This window comes from Aulostomus chinensis, chromosome 5, assembly GCF_037954235.1.
Source record: "Aulostomus chinensis isolate RoL2024-O1b breed Wild chromosome 5, RoL_Achi_v1.0, whole genome shotgun sequence".
Classification (NCBI taxonomy): domain Eukaryota; kingdom Metazoa; phylum Chordata; class Actinopteri; order Syngnathiformes; family Aulostomidae; genus Aulostomus; species Aulostomus chinensis.
In genome coordinates, this window is record NC_141324.1 from 24,948,582 (window position 1) to 24,964,553 (window position 15,972).

The 15,972-nt window shown below is 40.8% G+C and overlaps 1 protein-coding gene across 2 annotated transcripts; it reads right to left on the minus strand.

The window, feature by feature from the left end:
* Positions 1–6,451: 6,451 nt before the first annotated feature.
* Positions 6,452–13,148, minus strand: and2 (actinodin2). 2 transcript variants are annotated; one of them, XM_086205035.1, is made up of 7 exons: positions 13,048–13,148; positions 12,165–12,420; positions 11,603–11,688; positions 9,773–9,817; positions 8,793–8,956; positions 7,511–8,407; positions 6,452–7,286 (listed from the first exon to the last, which is right to left on the minus strand). In XM_086205035.1, the coding sequence occupies exons 3-7, from the start codon at positions 11,667–11,669 to the stop codon at positions 6,888–6,890; spliced, it is 1,572 nt and encodes a 523-aa protein (XP_086061161.1). In that variant the 5' UTR covers positions 11,670–11,688; positions 12,165–12,420; positions 13,048–13,148; the 3' UTR covers positions 6,452–6,887. The 2 variants fall into 2 exon arrangements, with proteins under 2 accessions (XP_086061161.1, XP_086061160.1); XM_086205034.1 differs by having other exon boundaries at positions 12,165–12,276; positions 13,048–13,105.
* Between the last annotated feature and the right edge of the window lie 2,824 nt (positions 13,149–15,972).

The following is a 15,972-nucleotide window of genomic DNA, read 5'->3' on the forward strand; positions in this document are numbered from 1 at the left end:
CAACCTCGTCAGCTGGCTGCACAGCCAACCCCATTCATGGATCTATTTTTGCACCACTGCTGGTCAACCTGTATTTTCGAGGGAGTTATAAATCATCTGGTGTCTATTAGTTTCATCTGTGAGGGAAGGATGGATTCAGGATATAAATGGCTGTTTGGGCAGAATGACTCAGGCTAAACTGCAAGCTTGTTGTGTTTGCAGCTCTTCACTGGAGGGGTTTTCATCAAACCTCTGTTGTGCTTACCAGGCGACTGACCTGACAAGACACGTTGCTTATTGGGAAAATAACAGGAAACCCTGCAAGTCAATGAAAACAGCAAATAAGAGAAGGGTCTCTTAAATACTGAATACAAGACCCACTGGTTTATCAAAAAGACGGATAAGCAACACTGGAGGAATCGGAGTTGGGAGACACAACTTCTGTTATTGAACCACTTTCAAGTAAAAAAAAAAAAAAGGCTATTGCACTGCAATTGTTCAAGAGATCCAACAGTGCTTTTTTTTTCCCTTTTTTTTTTTAAACCACGCAATCAAAGAATCAGACAAAGGGAATGGGACAGAGGTGAAATAGAGGCTGGTTGAAGGCAATGACTTCCCAAGCATTAAAAATACATAAAAGTCTCATTTCTACTTCAAACACAGTCCACATAGAGAATCCAGTGACACTCTGGTCTCGCCCGAGCGGGAGACGCCAAGCTTTTTTTTAAGCCTCCCAGCTGGCTTGATTTACACCTGCCGAGAGAGATACACAGGTGCGACCAATGATGAGCATGGAAGTCGCACAGAAAGTAGACAACAGAACCAATTTGATGTGTTGTAGTTTATCAGATTCCATGTCAGCAGACACAGCAAGTAATTAAATTTAGCTTCAGGAGTACAAAGACGTGTTACAAAATATACTGTCCTCCCCGTTGCAACTCTGCGTCGGGAAAATCCCAATCAGGAGACGTCTGAACAGACCTGTTGTGAACTGAGTTGTTTAACAGTTGAAGAACTCAGTTCATTCTTTTCTTTTTCTTCCATTCTGCAACATAATAGCATAATAGAGACGTAATCAACTGGTGGGATGTTTCAGTTTCTAACGACTACACCGGGCTACCGTAATAGACATGTCAAACCATCAAGCCAACGGCGCGGTGTAAAAATAAAATTTAGCAATCTCAAAAAGTTATTTTAGTCTGATTTGCTCAACTGTCATGGATAACAGGGGTGGACCTCCTATAAACTGAATCAACGACTGGCTGTAGGCAACATGGCATCCCATCTTGCAATCTCTGATGCTGAGAATTTATTTATTTTTGAATTGATTTAGCCCGTACAGTTTTATCGATAATGTTAGTTACCATATACATGGTAGCATTAGCTGGGTCTACCTGTGGCTGAAATTACTTGAAGTGGACAAACTTGTCAATGTAACATTCTTCATCCAAGAATGTGGCTTCTGACGGAAAAACTCCCATGATCCCATGCTGCTTGACGTCGTCACCAAATACGCCTCACTGTAAAACCATGGAAATTACATACCCTGACTTTAAATATTGATATGGTCTACTTTATCTATCTATCTATCTATCTATCTATCTATCTATCTATCTATCTATCTATCTATCTATCTGTCTATCTATCTATCTATCTATCTATCTGTCTATCTATCTATCTATCTATCTATCTATCTATCTATCTATCTATCTATCTATCTATCTATCTATCTATCTGTCTATCTATCTATCTATCTGTCTATCTATCTGTCTGTCTATCTATCTATCTATCTATCTATCTATCTATCTATCTACAGTATCTATCTAGCTATCTATCTATCTGTCTATCTATCTGTCTGTCTATCTATCTATCTGTCTATCTATCTATCTACAGTATCTATCTATCTACAGTATCTATCTAGCTCTCTATCTATTTATCTATCTATCTGTCTATCTATCTATCTGTCTATCTATCTGTCTATCTATCTATCTATCTATCTATCCATCTGTCTGTCTATCTATCTGTCTATCTATCTATCTATCTATCTATCTATCTGTCTATCTATCTGTCTATCTATCTATCTATTTATCCGTCTATCTATCTATCTATCTATCTATCTATCTATCTATCTATCTATCTATCTATCTATCTATCTGTCTATCTATCTATCTATCTATCTATCTGTCTATCTATCTATCCATCTGTCTGTCTATCTATCTGTCTATCTATGTATCCATCTGGCTATCTATCAGTCTATCTATCTATCTATCCGTCTATCTATCTATCGTCTATCTATCTATCTGTCCATCTATCTATCTGTCTATCTGTCTATCTATCTATCAATCTATCTCTCTATCTATCTGTCTATCTGTCTATTTATCTATCTATCTATCTACAGTAGCTATCTAGCTCTCCATCTATCAATCTATCTCTCTATCTATCTATCTCTCTGTCTATCTATCTCTCCATCTATCTATCTATCTATCTGTCTATCTATCATCTATCTACAGTATCTATCTATCTATCTGTCTATCTATCTATCTATCTATCTATCTATCTATTTATCTATCTATCTATCCGTCTATCTATCTATCGTCTATCTATCTATCTATCTATCCGTCTATCTATCTATCTGTCTATCTATCTATATATCAATCTATCTCTCTATCTATCTGTCTATCCGTCTATTTATCTATCCGTCTATCCATCTATCTATCTACAGTATCTATCTAGCGTTCTATCAATCTATCTCTCTATCTATCTATCTATCTATCTATCTCTCTCTCTATCTATCTATCTATCTATCTATCTATCTCTATCCGTCTATCTATCTATCTATCTATCTATCTCTCTATCCGTCTATCTCTCTATCTATCTATCTATCTATCTATCAATCTATCTCTCTATCTATCTATCTATCTATCTATCTATCTATCTATCTATCTCTCCGTCTATCTATCTATCTATCTATCTATCTATCTATCTATCTATCTATCTCTCTATCCGTCTATCTATCTATCTATCTATCTATCATCTATCTATCTATCTATCTGTCTGTCTATCTATCTATCTATCTATCTTTCTATCCGTCTATCTCTCTATCCGTCTATCTCTCTATCTCTCTATCTATCCGTCTATCTGAAGAAAACAAAGGCGGTAAAGGGCTCTTCCAGTGTTCTAAAATCATCAGTTATTTAGTCATTAACAGGAAACAAGCAGCTATGATCAGCCAGCAGACTGAATGCGTTCTGCTGTGACAAGCTGAAAGGCGCTTATCTTAATATCATAATGTTTGAAATCCACAGCAATTATTCTTCACACAGGCGTGAAATTGATTCCAAACATTTTCTTTTCCTCTTCCTCACACTGTTTGATCTCCGCTCCATCCAGACGACCTTTGATGAAATTCAATGACAATTTATGCTGCTTTTATCTCAGCCAAGGCTAACCTTTCATCCTCGGGAAAATGGGCTGTGTATTTTAGATCAAAATGTAGCTTTACTAGCGTTAGAAAAGGGAGGAATTGAAGCTGATATGAATATTGGATAGGAGGCTTAATTAAGAGCAAGACCTTTACTATGGATGTGTTGTGTCTTCTATTCGCTGTTTAGGGAATCTTTTACTTTAATCGACAGAGCCGCCACAACCAGGCTGCAATGTGAACAAACTCATTCCCTCAGACAGGTATATCTGATGGGATGGTGGAGCTGCAGAAGCACTGACAGACTCACAATCGTCCCACAGCTCTGACAGATTAGCGCCACCTGCTGGTAGCTGCTTGTTGACATGAAGCCTGGCAGTTCAGCACTATACCGTGCAATACTCAATTTAATTTCCAGTGCAGTTTTATTTGGATAATTAATTAGTTTGAGTCAGAGTGCATCAAATTAAAATTGTGAGAGTTCACTCATACATTTCCTTAAAAAAAAATGTAATTTTGCTCTTGAATTGTCTGTCACAAATGGCAGGTTTTAGCTGTTAATGCCTGACCCAACACTCCGAACAGGAATGAAAGGCACAGAACAGCTGAGCTGAAATTAAAGTGTCTGAACATATTTCCTTTAACACGGCCACAAAGTGCAGCCATCACATCGGTTTTATACCGTGCAGCGTGGCACGAGTATTAAAACTGTCACTCACAACTCTTAGTTTATGGCAAAAGTGGAAAGCTCAACATAATTCACATCAGTCAAATAGCAGAGGTTTTATGTAAGTAAGACAAAAGACCCCCAAAAACACTGTTGTGTTTCTCAATGAGACTTCCAGACAATAACCAAGCTGTCTGTTTTCATCGTCAACATGTCGGACAAACATTGTGTTGGCAGTTTCATCACAGTGAGTATTTTTCATCTAACAGAGTTTTTACAATGTCTGGAACGATACTCTCATCTGCTGATGCCATACTATCACCAGGTATTCGGGTTTTACAAGTCGTGTGATCAAAAATGACAAATTATTGACATTTTTGTTTGTTTGTTTGTTTGTTTTAGATATTTGACCAAGGGAAAACATTGAATAAATATACTTCCGCGGGGTCTGTTAACAGTCAATATGAATATGAGGCTAAAATAAATAGAGCCTCTCAAAATTTCCCATGGTGGTAACCTGAACTTTTATCCTTCTAAAATAACCTTTAGCTGTGAAAACATCCTTGCAACCCAAAAATGACAAATAATATATTGGATGGAATTTGAAAAAAAATGTAATCTGACTGCAGGTTTAGAAGTAAAGTGTTGAAGCAGTGCTAAAGTAGATGCGCGTGAGTGAGTGGCTTCAAGTGAACGTGTCCGTCGGTCACACAGTCGGACACGTTTTAGTAAAATAAAATTGTTGCCGTTGTTTTTCTATACTGTTGCTGTTGTTTGCCGTAAGCTGCCATTAGCTTCAAGCTAAACTTAGGTGGCCGGCTCTTTCTGCATTCCGGAGCCACAAAGAAGCAACGGGGGTTTTTTTGGAGCTCAAGAATTTGTGAGTTCTTAAAAGGCAACAGATTTTTTTTATTTTTTTTTTTGGCTGAAATATCGTTTTAACTTTTATGCATCATCATTTTATTGCTCCAGAGCGTTAAGATTATTGTGCATCGACACCCCTCCAAAAATCAGAGACTAAACAGGAGCAGTAAAATGGCTGTTTCATTTTAGTACACAGATGGTACGAGCACATCGGAACATCAGCGCTAACAGCACAGCTGGCGGTGTCAACTGTCTCGCTTCAGATTGTTTTAATTCCAGCGTAACACGAGAACTCGGCAGCGAGTCTAAACTTTACAAGGCAACAGCGACATCAGGGAACGGGCCTCAGAGGCCTCTCCTTAAGTGCATGTTGTGTTCAGGTTACTGTCAGTATGGCAGCAGAAGAGTTCATTTCCTTGAGGCGAATATTACGCAGTAGAACACCTTCAAATATTGTTCTTAAGAAGCAGGTAGCCGTCCTTGGAAAAAAAAAAAGTACCACGCTATCTCAAGAATTAAATCTTCCATAAAGGTGGACTTTTAGATGATTTCATTTTGATCTTTGAGTGTAAAATCACTTCCGAACAGTTCGTTTATTTCACCTAAAAGTAGACGAATATGGAAAAGTGTGATGTTGTTTTCTGAAAAGATTAGGATGCAGGTGAGTTTATCAGATGTCAGTGTCACCTTTCATGTTGAATTAAAACACTGGCAGCAAAAATCAGAAAATGACTTAAAACAAACTAAATATGTCTGATTGGCCACTGTGCAGAGTAACTTTTCTGTTCTTTTCAGGGAAGGTGGTGAACTGACCCTTGAAGTTACAAAAAAGTTTGGTACCGATGTTGAAAAAATTAAATTCAGGTTCCTTGCAGGTTATTTTTGTAGGAATACTTTTTTTTTTTTGCGATGCATGATGGTTTTTATTAGATGTTCAAACAAATAAATATGTTTCTCCAACATTTTTTTTTTATTGCTGTTTGCTGTTCTTGCTAAATGTGGCTCTCAACGTCGTGCTCTTGTGCTGCGGTTCTGTTTCTTGTCCTTGCACACGCATGGATCAGTGCACACCTTACATTTGCAATGAAAGCTGGAATGTTGAATATAAAGTGCTCATCAAACTTACATTCTTTAGTTGAATTTCTTAAAGTTTAATCAGTCCTTTAAAAAAAAAAAATGACGGAAGACTGATATATTTGCTGATCCGAACATTTAGAGAACTCTCACATTCCCACTGGAGTACCCCAAAGAACCCCACGGGATGGATGTACCCTCATTTGAGGAACTCCGCCTCCAGCCCCCAGGCAGTTTCCTGGTTTGCCTACCTCATTGCAACACCTTCCTTTATTCCCTAATTCTTGACGTGTGTACACAAGATGCAATAAGCAGTATTTCTGCTCGTGTTATCATAAACTCCGATGTTAACATTCAGACGTCTGTAAGCTGAGAGATTTTAAACTTTTCAATGAAATTAAAAGTTATTTTTTTCAAATATTTTCTTTATTTAGAACTTCATAAAAACGGGGGGGGGGGAATGAAAGCAGTTTGTGATTTAGAGAAAACTGGAAAACATTAAATACACTTAGGCTAACTCAAATGGAAACAAAGAATGTACAACAGAGAGGAATTCTTGGCATAAATTCTAATTACCCTAGTCTATCACACATCTATACATATGACGCTTTTCTACAAACATACATGTAGTATTCAATCAACAACTTTCACACAGTATTTGCAGGTAAAAATATCAGGCCTCTTTAATGGCTTTAATGGCTCCTGACCAGAATCATGAAGGCTTCAGGATGCCTGAGAAAAAAACAGGTTCAATGTATGAAAGAATATTTTCTGATGGATTTGATGGTTTTCTGAGTATTTGATGCCATAGTGGCATGATGTGGTCCATGAAGTCATTAGTCTCCTCCAGGTAGATAATCTGCTGTGATGTTATTTCATCCTCTACTTGTTCTGGCTCATGACACCTCTGAGGAAGTCTTCAAAGCGTGGGACAGCAGCCTCCTTCCCAGGCTCATCGGCAGCTTTCTCCTCAGCAGGCTCATCAGCAGCTTCAGCGGGGGGTCCGGCACGACGCAGGCGGCAATTGTAGTCGAATTCAGGGTCGCAGTCGGGGTCCGGCAGTATTATGCCATCCTGTCCAGGTTTTGGTGCTTCAATGCCAGAGGGAGAGGCAAACTTACCACAGCTGGGGTCGAATGGATGGCAGAAGGGCTTTGCTGGGGCCCTGATGTCGCCCTTGGCCTTGGGGCCAGACCCCACTGGAGTGCAGTCTTTGTCATAGTGCACATAGCAGTCGTAGCCCTCCTTGGTCTTGCCAGGGACTCCAAGGTTGTAGCGAACCTGGTTAATTAATTTATTGATTGGTTTGTATTTTTGGTTCACAACAGAAGCAGCTTAAAAGGCATCAAGTGAAATTACAACACCCATTTCTTGTCACTATATCATTTAATAACCCAAATGAAGAGAAATAGAAATCTAATAAAACCATTCAACAAGCAGGATTACACTAGATTAGGCAGAACACTGAACTATTCAACCTGAGAGGCAGGACATCAAATTCAGACCTGGTGCTCTGGGAGCTGTGGAGCGGGCCTGCGCAGGGCAGCAGCGGCTAACAGTATGCAGTACGGGTCATAGCGAGGGTCGCAGGTCAGAGGAGCAGCAGGGGGTGCAGGCTCGTCCTTGGCGGGGTACTCCAGCACGGGCTTGGTGAGGCTGGACAGCTTGGTGGCACTCAGAGGGTTGCAGCCAGCATCAAACAGAGGGTTGCAGTGTTGCTCTTTGGGGGCCTCGTCAGCGGTCAGGGGGGCCGGAGCAGCGGCGTTAACCACGCAAAGAGGATCAACTGCTGGGTCGCAGCTGGGGTAGACCAGGTGGTAGAACCCTGTGGGAGCCTTCTGGACCAGAAGTGGCATGCAGTAGGGGTCCTTAGGGTCGCATTTGAGGGCGCTGTAGGATGGAGCTGGATGGGCGGGCCGGTAGCCGTAAGCTGCCCTCAGGTGGTACTGCAGACACTCCACATCCTCAGGGTTGCAGATCCTCAGCAGCTCAGCTTTCTGCTCAGGGCTTAGGAATGGCTCCAGGACAGGGGCGTAGTAGTAGAAGCCAGTGGGGCTCTTCAGGGGCATGGGGAGCATGGGGGTAAGGATGGGGGCAGGCACCTTGGCTGGAGCTGGAGCTGGAGCTGGCTCGACAGGAGCCGTGGAGACAAGAGGGTAGAGGCAGTAAGGGTCAATGTAGGGGTTACACAGCCTGACAGCAGAAGACTTGATGGGAGCAGGCATAACCACTGCAGCCTTGGGCTTGCTGGTGGACTCAGAAATGCATTCTGGGTCATCAGAATCAGCACAGCCCTTGTAGATTTCACTAAGATGCTTCAGGTAGTGGTTGAAGGTGGGCCCCTCCTCAGACCTGTGCTTGTTCTGCAGGTACGCCATGTACAAACGGTCCAGATCCTCCACCTGGAACAAAGAGCCGGAACAGGACAACGTTAAATATGACTTCTTTGATCTGATCACAACAGGCACTCTCACACATGAAGATGTTCTCAGTTCACTCAGCATTTTAAGAGGGAGATAGCATGCTAATGTTTTTTATGTAATAGTCTTTTGAGCATTTATTTTTGTACACTAAACTGCAAAACAACATCAAAACCTTGTTGTGACGAGTCTCTCTGCAGCTTCGAATTTTTAGCATCTATGTTCAAAAAAATAAGAAAATAACTCTCGCTCTAAAATGCAAACTGCTGATGCAAATTGTTGCCTCCCTTTTAGAAGAAGAAACCAGTGCTGTTTCATAAACATGAAAGAGAAAATAAATAGTTAATGTGAGACAGATCCCACTCACCCCCTCCTGGTTTTGGGTTTCCATGAAGTACTTGTACCATCCCCAGAAGTCAGGGAGGCGCTTGAACTGGGGCACTGCAAGCACTGGGATGTTCCTCCTGTTGCGAACCAGTTTCCTCAGGTTGGACATGGCCTCCGTTTTCATATCGTCAGACAGCGCAGCCACTGAGGAGAGAAACCCAGCTGAGTTAGGTCACCTGAAGACAGCCAGATCCAAGAGGAGTTGGACATGTTTATTTCCTCTGACTCCCAAGATCCAAGTTCAGTTGGTCATTGAGTCTCAGTTCAATATTTCATTCATAATCCATACTTATCAGGGTTTGATTATTTGCTCATACTAAATTGTTACATGTTTTTATTCAAATATTTTACTCAGTAAACTAATTTATGTAAAGCTGCACTTTACGATGAACATCTCACCTACATCAATGACCTCAATCATTAAAAATGAATCAAGTTATCAAAGAAGTAGTACTTCATTTTGTATTCACTTTTTTTTTTGTGCCTGAAGTTAGATCAGAGGATTGAACCCCTCAGACCTCCACATGCTTTTGATACTTCTTTCTTCACATTTGAAGCAGTTTATCACATGATGATTCATACTGGATTCACTTAGATAAACATCCCAGCTTCTGAAAAGGGGGCTTTGCCATTTTGATGTGAATAATTAATGATACGTTTTGTCATTTCCAGCAGTAATGGACATTTTCAAAATGTTTGATGTCCTGACTTAATGATCTAATCAAACAATACTTATATGAATGTTGACTTGTTTTTTTTTTAATCTATTTTCTCATTAAATACCATGTAAGGCTTAGAACCCCCCCCCCGCCCACCCCCCTTGTCCTTTCAATTAATCTCATTTTTCTTTTTAGTGCTGGTACATTTACTTGAATAAAGGATCTAACTAGACCACTGCTAATTTTGACTTCAGTGCCAGAGAGGCCAGTGGCCCCCCCACACCACGTCACAGGTCCTCACCTTGATCCGTCTTGTGCTGCTCCAGTGGGACGGCCCCCAGAAACTCTGTAAAACACAACCAGAAGCCAAATTAACCGAAGCAGGGACATGATCTGACTGGGACCAGATGTTGAGCTTTCCCTTAACATCAGGGAAAACGCTGAGCTGCTAATATGCCCCTGGGTGAAACGCGGCAGGTGCCGGGGTTCTGGCGCCCCGGCACAGGCAGCATCCTGCAGATTAAACTCCTCCTCCTCCTCCTGCAGACCCCTACCAAACCCCGCACTCAGGCAGGCTTTGAACTAGGTCTTTCTAGCTTGTGTTTATGCAACTACTGGGGGCCTCCTTAAAGTTGACTTGTAAAACTACAAAGCGTGGGCCCTAACACAAACCAATTACCTATAGAGAGCATGTATGGCAGCAGGAAGGGGACACGTCTGTGTACATCCCTATTTTTCCACATGTGGAATATCTTCTGCGCTACCAGGGGGTTTCCTTCAGAAGTTTATGACCACAAGGAAACAGTCAAGTCAGCTGATTGTGGCAAAAACTTACGGTCTTTCTCATTAATAAATGTGAAAAGCTCCTTGAAGGAAGCGACATAAATGTCTTTTTATGACTGGAAAGATTTAATAAGCCCTTCAGGACTACCTTGCACATCAACGAGCCATAACCCCAAAGGAGTCTGACTGATGACTAAACGTATAAGACAGAAAATATTTCAGCCACACAAATTATGTTCAGCTTTTCTGCTTTTTTGGATACTTTAACCTCCTCAGGCCACTAAAAAACGTAGAAATTAAATATTCTTCAATAGGACCGCATGTGTGACAAGAGTTCACAAGTAGAAATTGATTTGTGTTCATGGATCACCGGTCTAAGTCCTTACGCTGCCAGAAATATTACAATCATGGAGAAAAACCAATGTTGGTTCATCTTATGGCTGAGTAAAGCTGATAGTTACATGTCAGTCAGTTTGAAAACTGCCAAGTATTATTCAATTGTAGAAGACTGCTCTCCTCCTCAGGGAATTTAATTGACTAAACTTCCAGAAATACAACAGGACCTCATCATCCAACAAGATAACCGCGACCCAGCATGTGTCGCTGATGACTGCAAAGTCACATTCACTCAGCAAGACGCACTTTTACAGCTGAACATAAAATCTGCTTTTGCAAACGCATATAGATCCCAATAATAATGTCAAGATTTGAATGGCGGTCAGAGAGGTTTAACTTAACCAAATCTGTATTGCCAAGGATTTAGTCTGTACTGGGGTGTTTCTCATTTTTTGTCCTTCATGTCCACTTGGAGGATAATGGAACCAGCTTTTGATATAACGCGACATCATCGCCCATTATGACCTCAGTAGTAAACATAAAAACAACTAGAGGTAGATGATAATTAATCACAAACTGTTTTGGTAATCGATGACTCATTTCTGGCTTTTTTTCAAGCAAAATTGTCGAACATTTGCTGGATCAAGACCCCTAAATATTTACTTAAAGAATTTCCTCATCAGCAAATAAGGATTCTTAAGGTTTTGGACTGTCGGATGGACAAAATAAGATTTGAACACATCACTTTGGGTGCTGGGTGACTGTGATGAGCATCCGTCTCACTTTTGAGACCAACCAATTCATCGATGAATCATGGTAATAACTGGCATATTACTAAATGGGGAAAATATTTGTTAATTGCAGCCCTAAAGACAACGAAAACTGAAAAATAAAAAGTTTATGCCAGAGCTGCTGTGTGGAAATGTTGCAGGTGTACATAGTAAAGTGGCCAGTGAAAGTACTGAAGAGGCAAAGGTGCAGATCGACTGCAGTTCTGACATGTAAATCTCACCTGGCAAAAAAACTATCGCTAGCAGCAGTCCTGTGTGGACCAGGGATGGTCGTCCAACATGCGCCATTTTCAGCTGTAGGTGCTTCCTGCAGAAGAAACGATAATATTCTGTGGTATTAACTCCATATTTGATGGCATATGAACGGCTAAAGTTCTACAATGCAGCTGAACATGGATTGATTCCTGTGTCTTGCTGAGACTTTTTCAGCAAACTATTTAATATGAAAATCCATGCAAAGATGATGCACTTAGAGCAACAGGAGTGCTTTGATTTAACTGGCTGATGCTAAGACAGAGGAGAGGATTGGGGACAGGCTGTAATAGAGCTTTTCAGGGATTACAGAGTGAAGCAAGAATTACTTTCTGAGTATCAGAATATTCAGACAAAAGCAACCGAGCTGGACAATCAAGCAGGCAAAAGCTTGAAATATTCGTTTCCAGAGTTGCAGCAGCTGGGACATTTCAGTAATTGTCTTCCGTAGTTTCAGTCTGGCTCATAAAAAACTTTCTGTACATCAATGAGACTCACTGAAGTGAGAAGATATAGCACATCAACTCTTACCTGCAGTGAATTCCTGGGCTCCTGTGATCACCTGCAGGGCCGCTGGCTCTCTGGTTGAGCTTTTGAGGCTGGTGGTTGCCTGAGCTGTGTACACCCTCCACCTCTCTGAGCCCTGTATGGAAGACACAGGCACGGAAACATTTTTAAGGAGCCCCCTTGATCATTAAAAACAAAACGACATGTCATACGGCTCCGGCGTGCTGTTAGGCGTTCAAGGATTGGCTCCTGCTCTGCCACGGTCCAACCAATGGGAGTCCTGTAATTAGGAGAGATGAGAAGCACTCTCAAAGAAGAAGCACGAAGAAGTTGCCAGTTAGGTTTCTTTCCTCGCAAGTTTGGTATTTATCGTGCAATGTGACAGAATTTAAAGTTGATGTTGAGATTTGACATTTGCATAAACAACTCGGTGGGTATTAAACACAAACAGCTTGAAGTTTCTGTCACAGGAGCGCAGATTTGCAAAGAAATGTCTGATTGCTGAGGTGGTGCATTCACTCACAATAGTCCTGCTAATCACTGTGCTCTCCCGCTGATATACAAGAACAAAAACACAATAACAAGAAAATAACAAGCTCCTTTACAGATGGAAAATATTATCAGTTTCTATTCTGGTGATTTAACTCCTCAAGAAGCTTCGAAATTGACTGCAAAGAGTTGAAACACCCTCTGGAGTTGCATCGGTAAATCGACGACCTTGATTTCACATTTCAAAGTTACATTCAAGCTTTTTCGGGGATCTTTCAGTACCTGCAGTTTCTGGGTACTGTTACTCTGCTATTATAACAGCTAATGTCTTGTATCCTTCTTGGGCTGTCTTCTTCTACTTACCCATTAATCACTCTCCTAAAGTACTTTGATAGTCCAACAGTATATATAGACCTACCTTTATTCTGGATTCCTGTTTGTTCTTTTGCATTGTTCTGTCTCATCCTATTCGTAGTCCTCCTGTTGTCTCATGTTATCTGCTTATCTCTAATACCCACCTGGCATATATGTGACCTAAATATGAGTATGTATGTGTGTAATATGTATGCCATCTAATAAGGTGGATGAGCCGTTTACATGTTTATCCACCTCATCTGTAAGAATTTGGACAACACCCTTATTACTCCCTATTTGAGTATTACGTTTGATATTGGAACTCATTAGTCTTGCAATCTTACAAAAAGCATGGATCAATATAACAATTTCATGCAATTTTTGTTCATTGTTTTGATGCCAAACCACTTATACAAGTTGACTTACACACTGAATCATACAAACCAACCTTACAAAACCCTTGACTGCATGTAAAAGTGGAAACTACACTCGATTAGAAATAGATCATTGCTTTCTGAAGTTTATTAAAGAGGCCTTTACAACTGAGATTGCTGAAACAATTCTTAAAACTCTTACGAAGCAATTGAAAAGTTTCTCCATTTTAATCTTGATTTATTCATTCAGAAATAAAAGATGGATCGCAACGCTCAAGGGAATCCTGTCTTTCTAGGAATTATCTGCCTTATGCAGCAGTTGTTGTATTTTTCTGCCTCCTAGACTTGACTGCAAATGTTGAAACCACACAAATGTCACAGAGACAAACATGCATTATTTTCTTCTCCCCTATACATGCTGACTTTCTAACACTTGCACGTTTTTTAATCCAACAACGCGGGGTAGCTGGGGGTGTTTAGTGGAAGCAGACCTCATGCATGAGACACTAATGAAGCAAACTGCTGCCGCTGTGGAAGGCAGAGCCATTAGGACCAGCATGCCAGCGCCACAGTTTGTTTGCCACAAGATCCTAAAGCCTGAAAATGCCACGTAGCCGACTGCATCCCTGGAATATCCGCTTGCTTGCCAATTTATTAGGTACAACACCTGAGATTCTAGAAAGGTGTTGATTTACTTTTATGGCTGTGTTCCATTCTAATGGGTTGCATTTTGCCACACCATGCCTCCTACGGGCTGCGTTAGATCGAACCTGTGTTTCAAGAGAGTGTATATTGACATTATTCACAGGATACTTAAAGGATGCAGTATCGAGTGCATGTAAGAATCATAAAGTAGCTTCCACTTCAGAGATCATCACGTTTTAATTTCTATTTATTAAAACCAGACTAAATCAACTCACTCGGCTATGATCATTATCCGCCATTCAATCCTAAATGCCGTTAAACTGCAGTCACACAGTCTGTCCCCTCGGACTGTGTCCCTCCTGCACTACTGATGATGACTCAGTCTCAGCAATGATCCCTGCAATTTACACATTTCAGAAAAACTGGGGCTGTCACGGAGGGAGACAAATGGTTGTCTTCTACAGAGTAAAGCAGGACAGCCATCAGGAGATGTCTTTCTGTGTATAAAAGATTCACACCAACTTTGGGCTAAGAGCTAAAATTCAGGCTAAGAGCCCATAAAGCGTTTTGTGCTGCTTGTAAATGAAAAAGCTCATTAAAAACACAGACCCTTGTAAAAACGATGATGCCTGTTTACAGCTTTCATGTTAGGATCTCCGTAGTGGTTGGAGTTGCACATTACACACAAACAAATCAGCAGCAAATCCTTCTTGTGCTTATTAATAATTAATTATTGTGGTGTCAAGTCAGAGGAGATAGTAAAAGTTCTTCCAGTGAATCAAAGTAAGAGAGCCATAAATAAGGAGTGCTGTCACAGTTCCACAGGTTTCTGTTTCGATTGCATTTTCTGCTCTCAGCTTTGCATCAAATTAAGTTTCTGCACAGTTTGATAGAAACTAAAGAAACGCCACATATTTCTAAGACGGAGCATCTTTGACAGCGTGTTAATGTTGGTCCCCCTCTCCAGCTTAGAACTATCCCTGATTACCAGTACAGACAATTATGATCCTAGTGCCAGCACAAGGTTGACATACGCGGTTTCGTGAGGACTAATTGTTGTGGTCGCTTGTATTCAAGGACCCAACCATCTTGGCTCCCTAAGCATGATATAAAGTCACACTCACGATTGTTATGGGGGTCAAGTTTTCCTCATAGATGAACTCTTTAAGACCTGACATTAGCAAATCTACATGCTTCTCTCTTCAAAGCAGTGCTTTTTCATTTTTTTCCAGCATGAAGTCACTTCTTGAGACTCCAGAACGCAGAGAGAGCCCACTACAAATATTTAGCTTGATGCTGTTGCCGCCCAAAAGCCACCAACTAGAATCCAAAGTAAAAGTCCTACAACATTCACAACAAAACCGTTTACAAACAACATACAACCCTTCCAGTTAGCACCACCATGAACAAACGCCAGTTGGTTCAATTGAATTCACTGGCTGGATTCATATGTGGACATGAGTTCGAGGCTAAATGTATGGGCGGCCTATTACCGTACACACCATTAGCTTGTAGCTCAAACTAGCACAGAGCCTAAGAAAAGCTTCACTGAACTGCTAGCATGACTGTAGACACTAAAGTTCATTATAATCTAATTTATCTGATTCCTCCACTCACTTTAATAACCACCAGACAAAAATCTGTTTGAGGTTTTTCACAATTGGCGTGTAATTCTGCAGACGGGCTTATCTACAGGTTGCACCTTATATTGTCTTAGCTTAATAAGCAATTCACGACAAGAAACAACAACAATCACTTGCGCTACTAGAGGAATTCTGGTTAATTGGCTTCGGATATCGAGGCTGACGTGTTTGCATTGTGTTGCAAATGTGTAGCTTTTCTGTTTTGCATTTAAAAAGCTTCAGCTTGCATTTGTGCCCTTCAGGAATGAGCAACTTCCGCTGAAAAGTCATTAAAAATCCAAATATATGTACCACAGCTGAAGGTATTATTGACCTTCAGATCTGCAT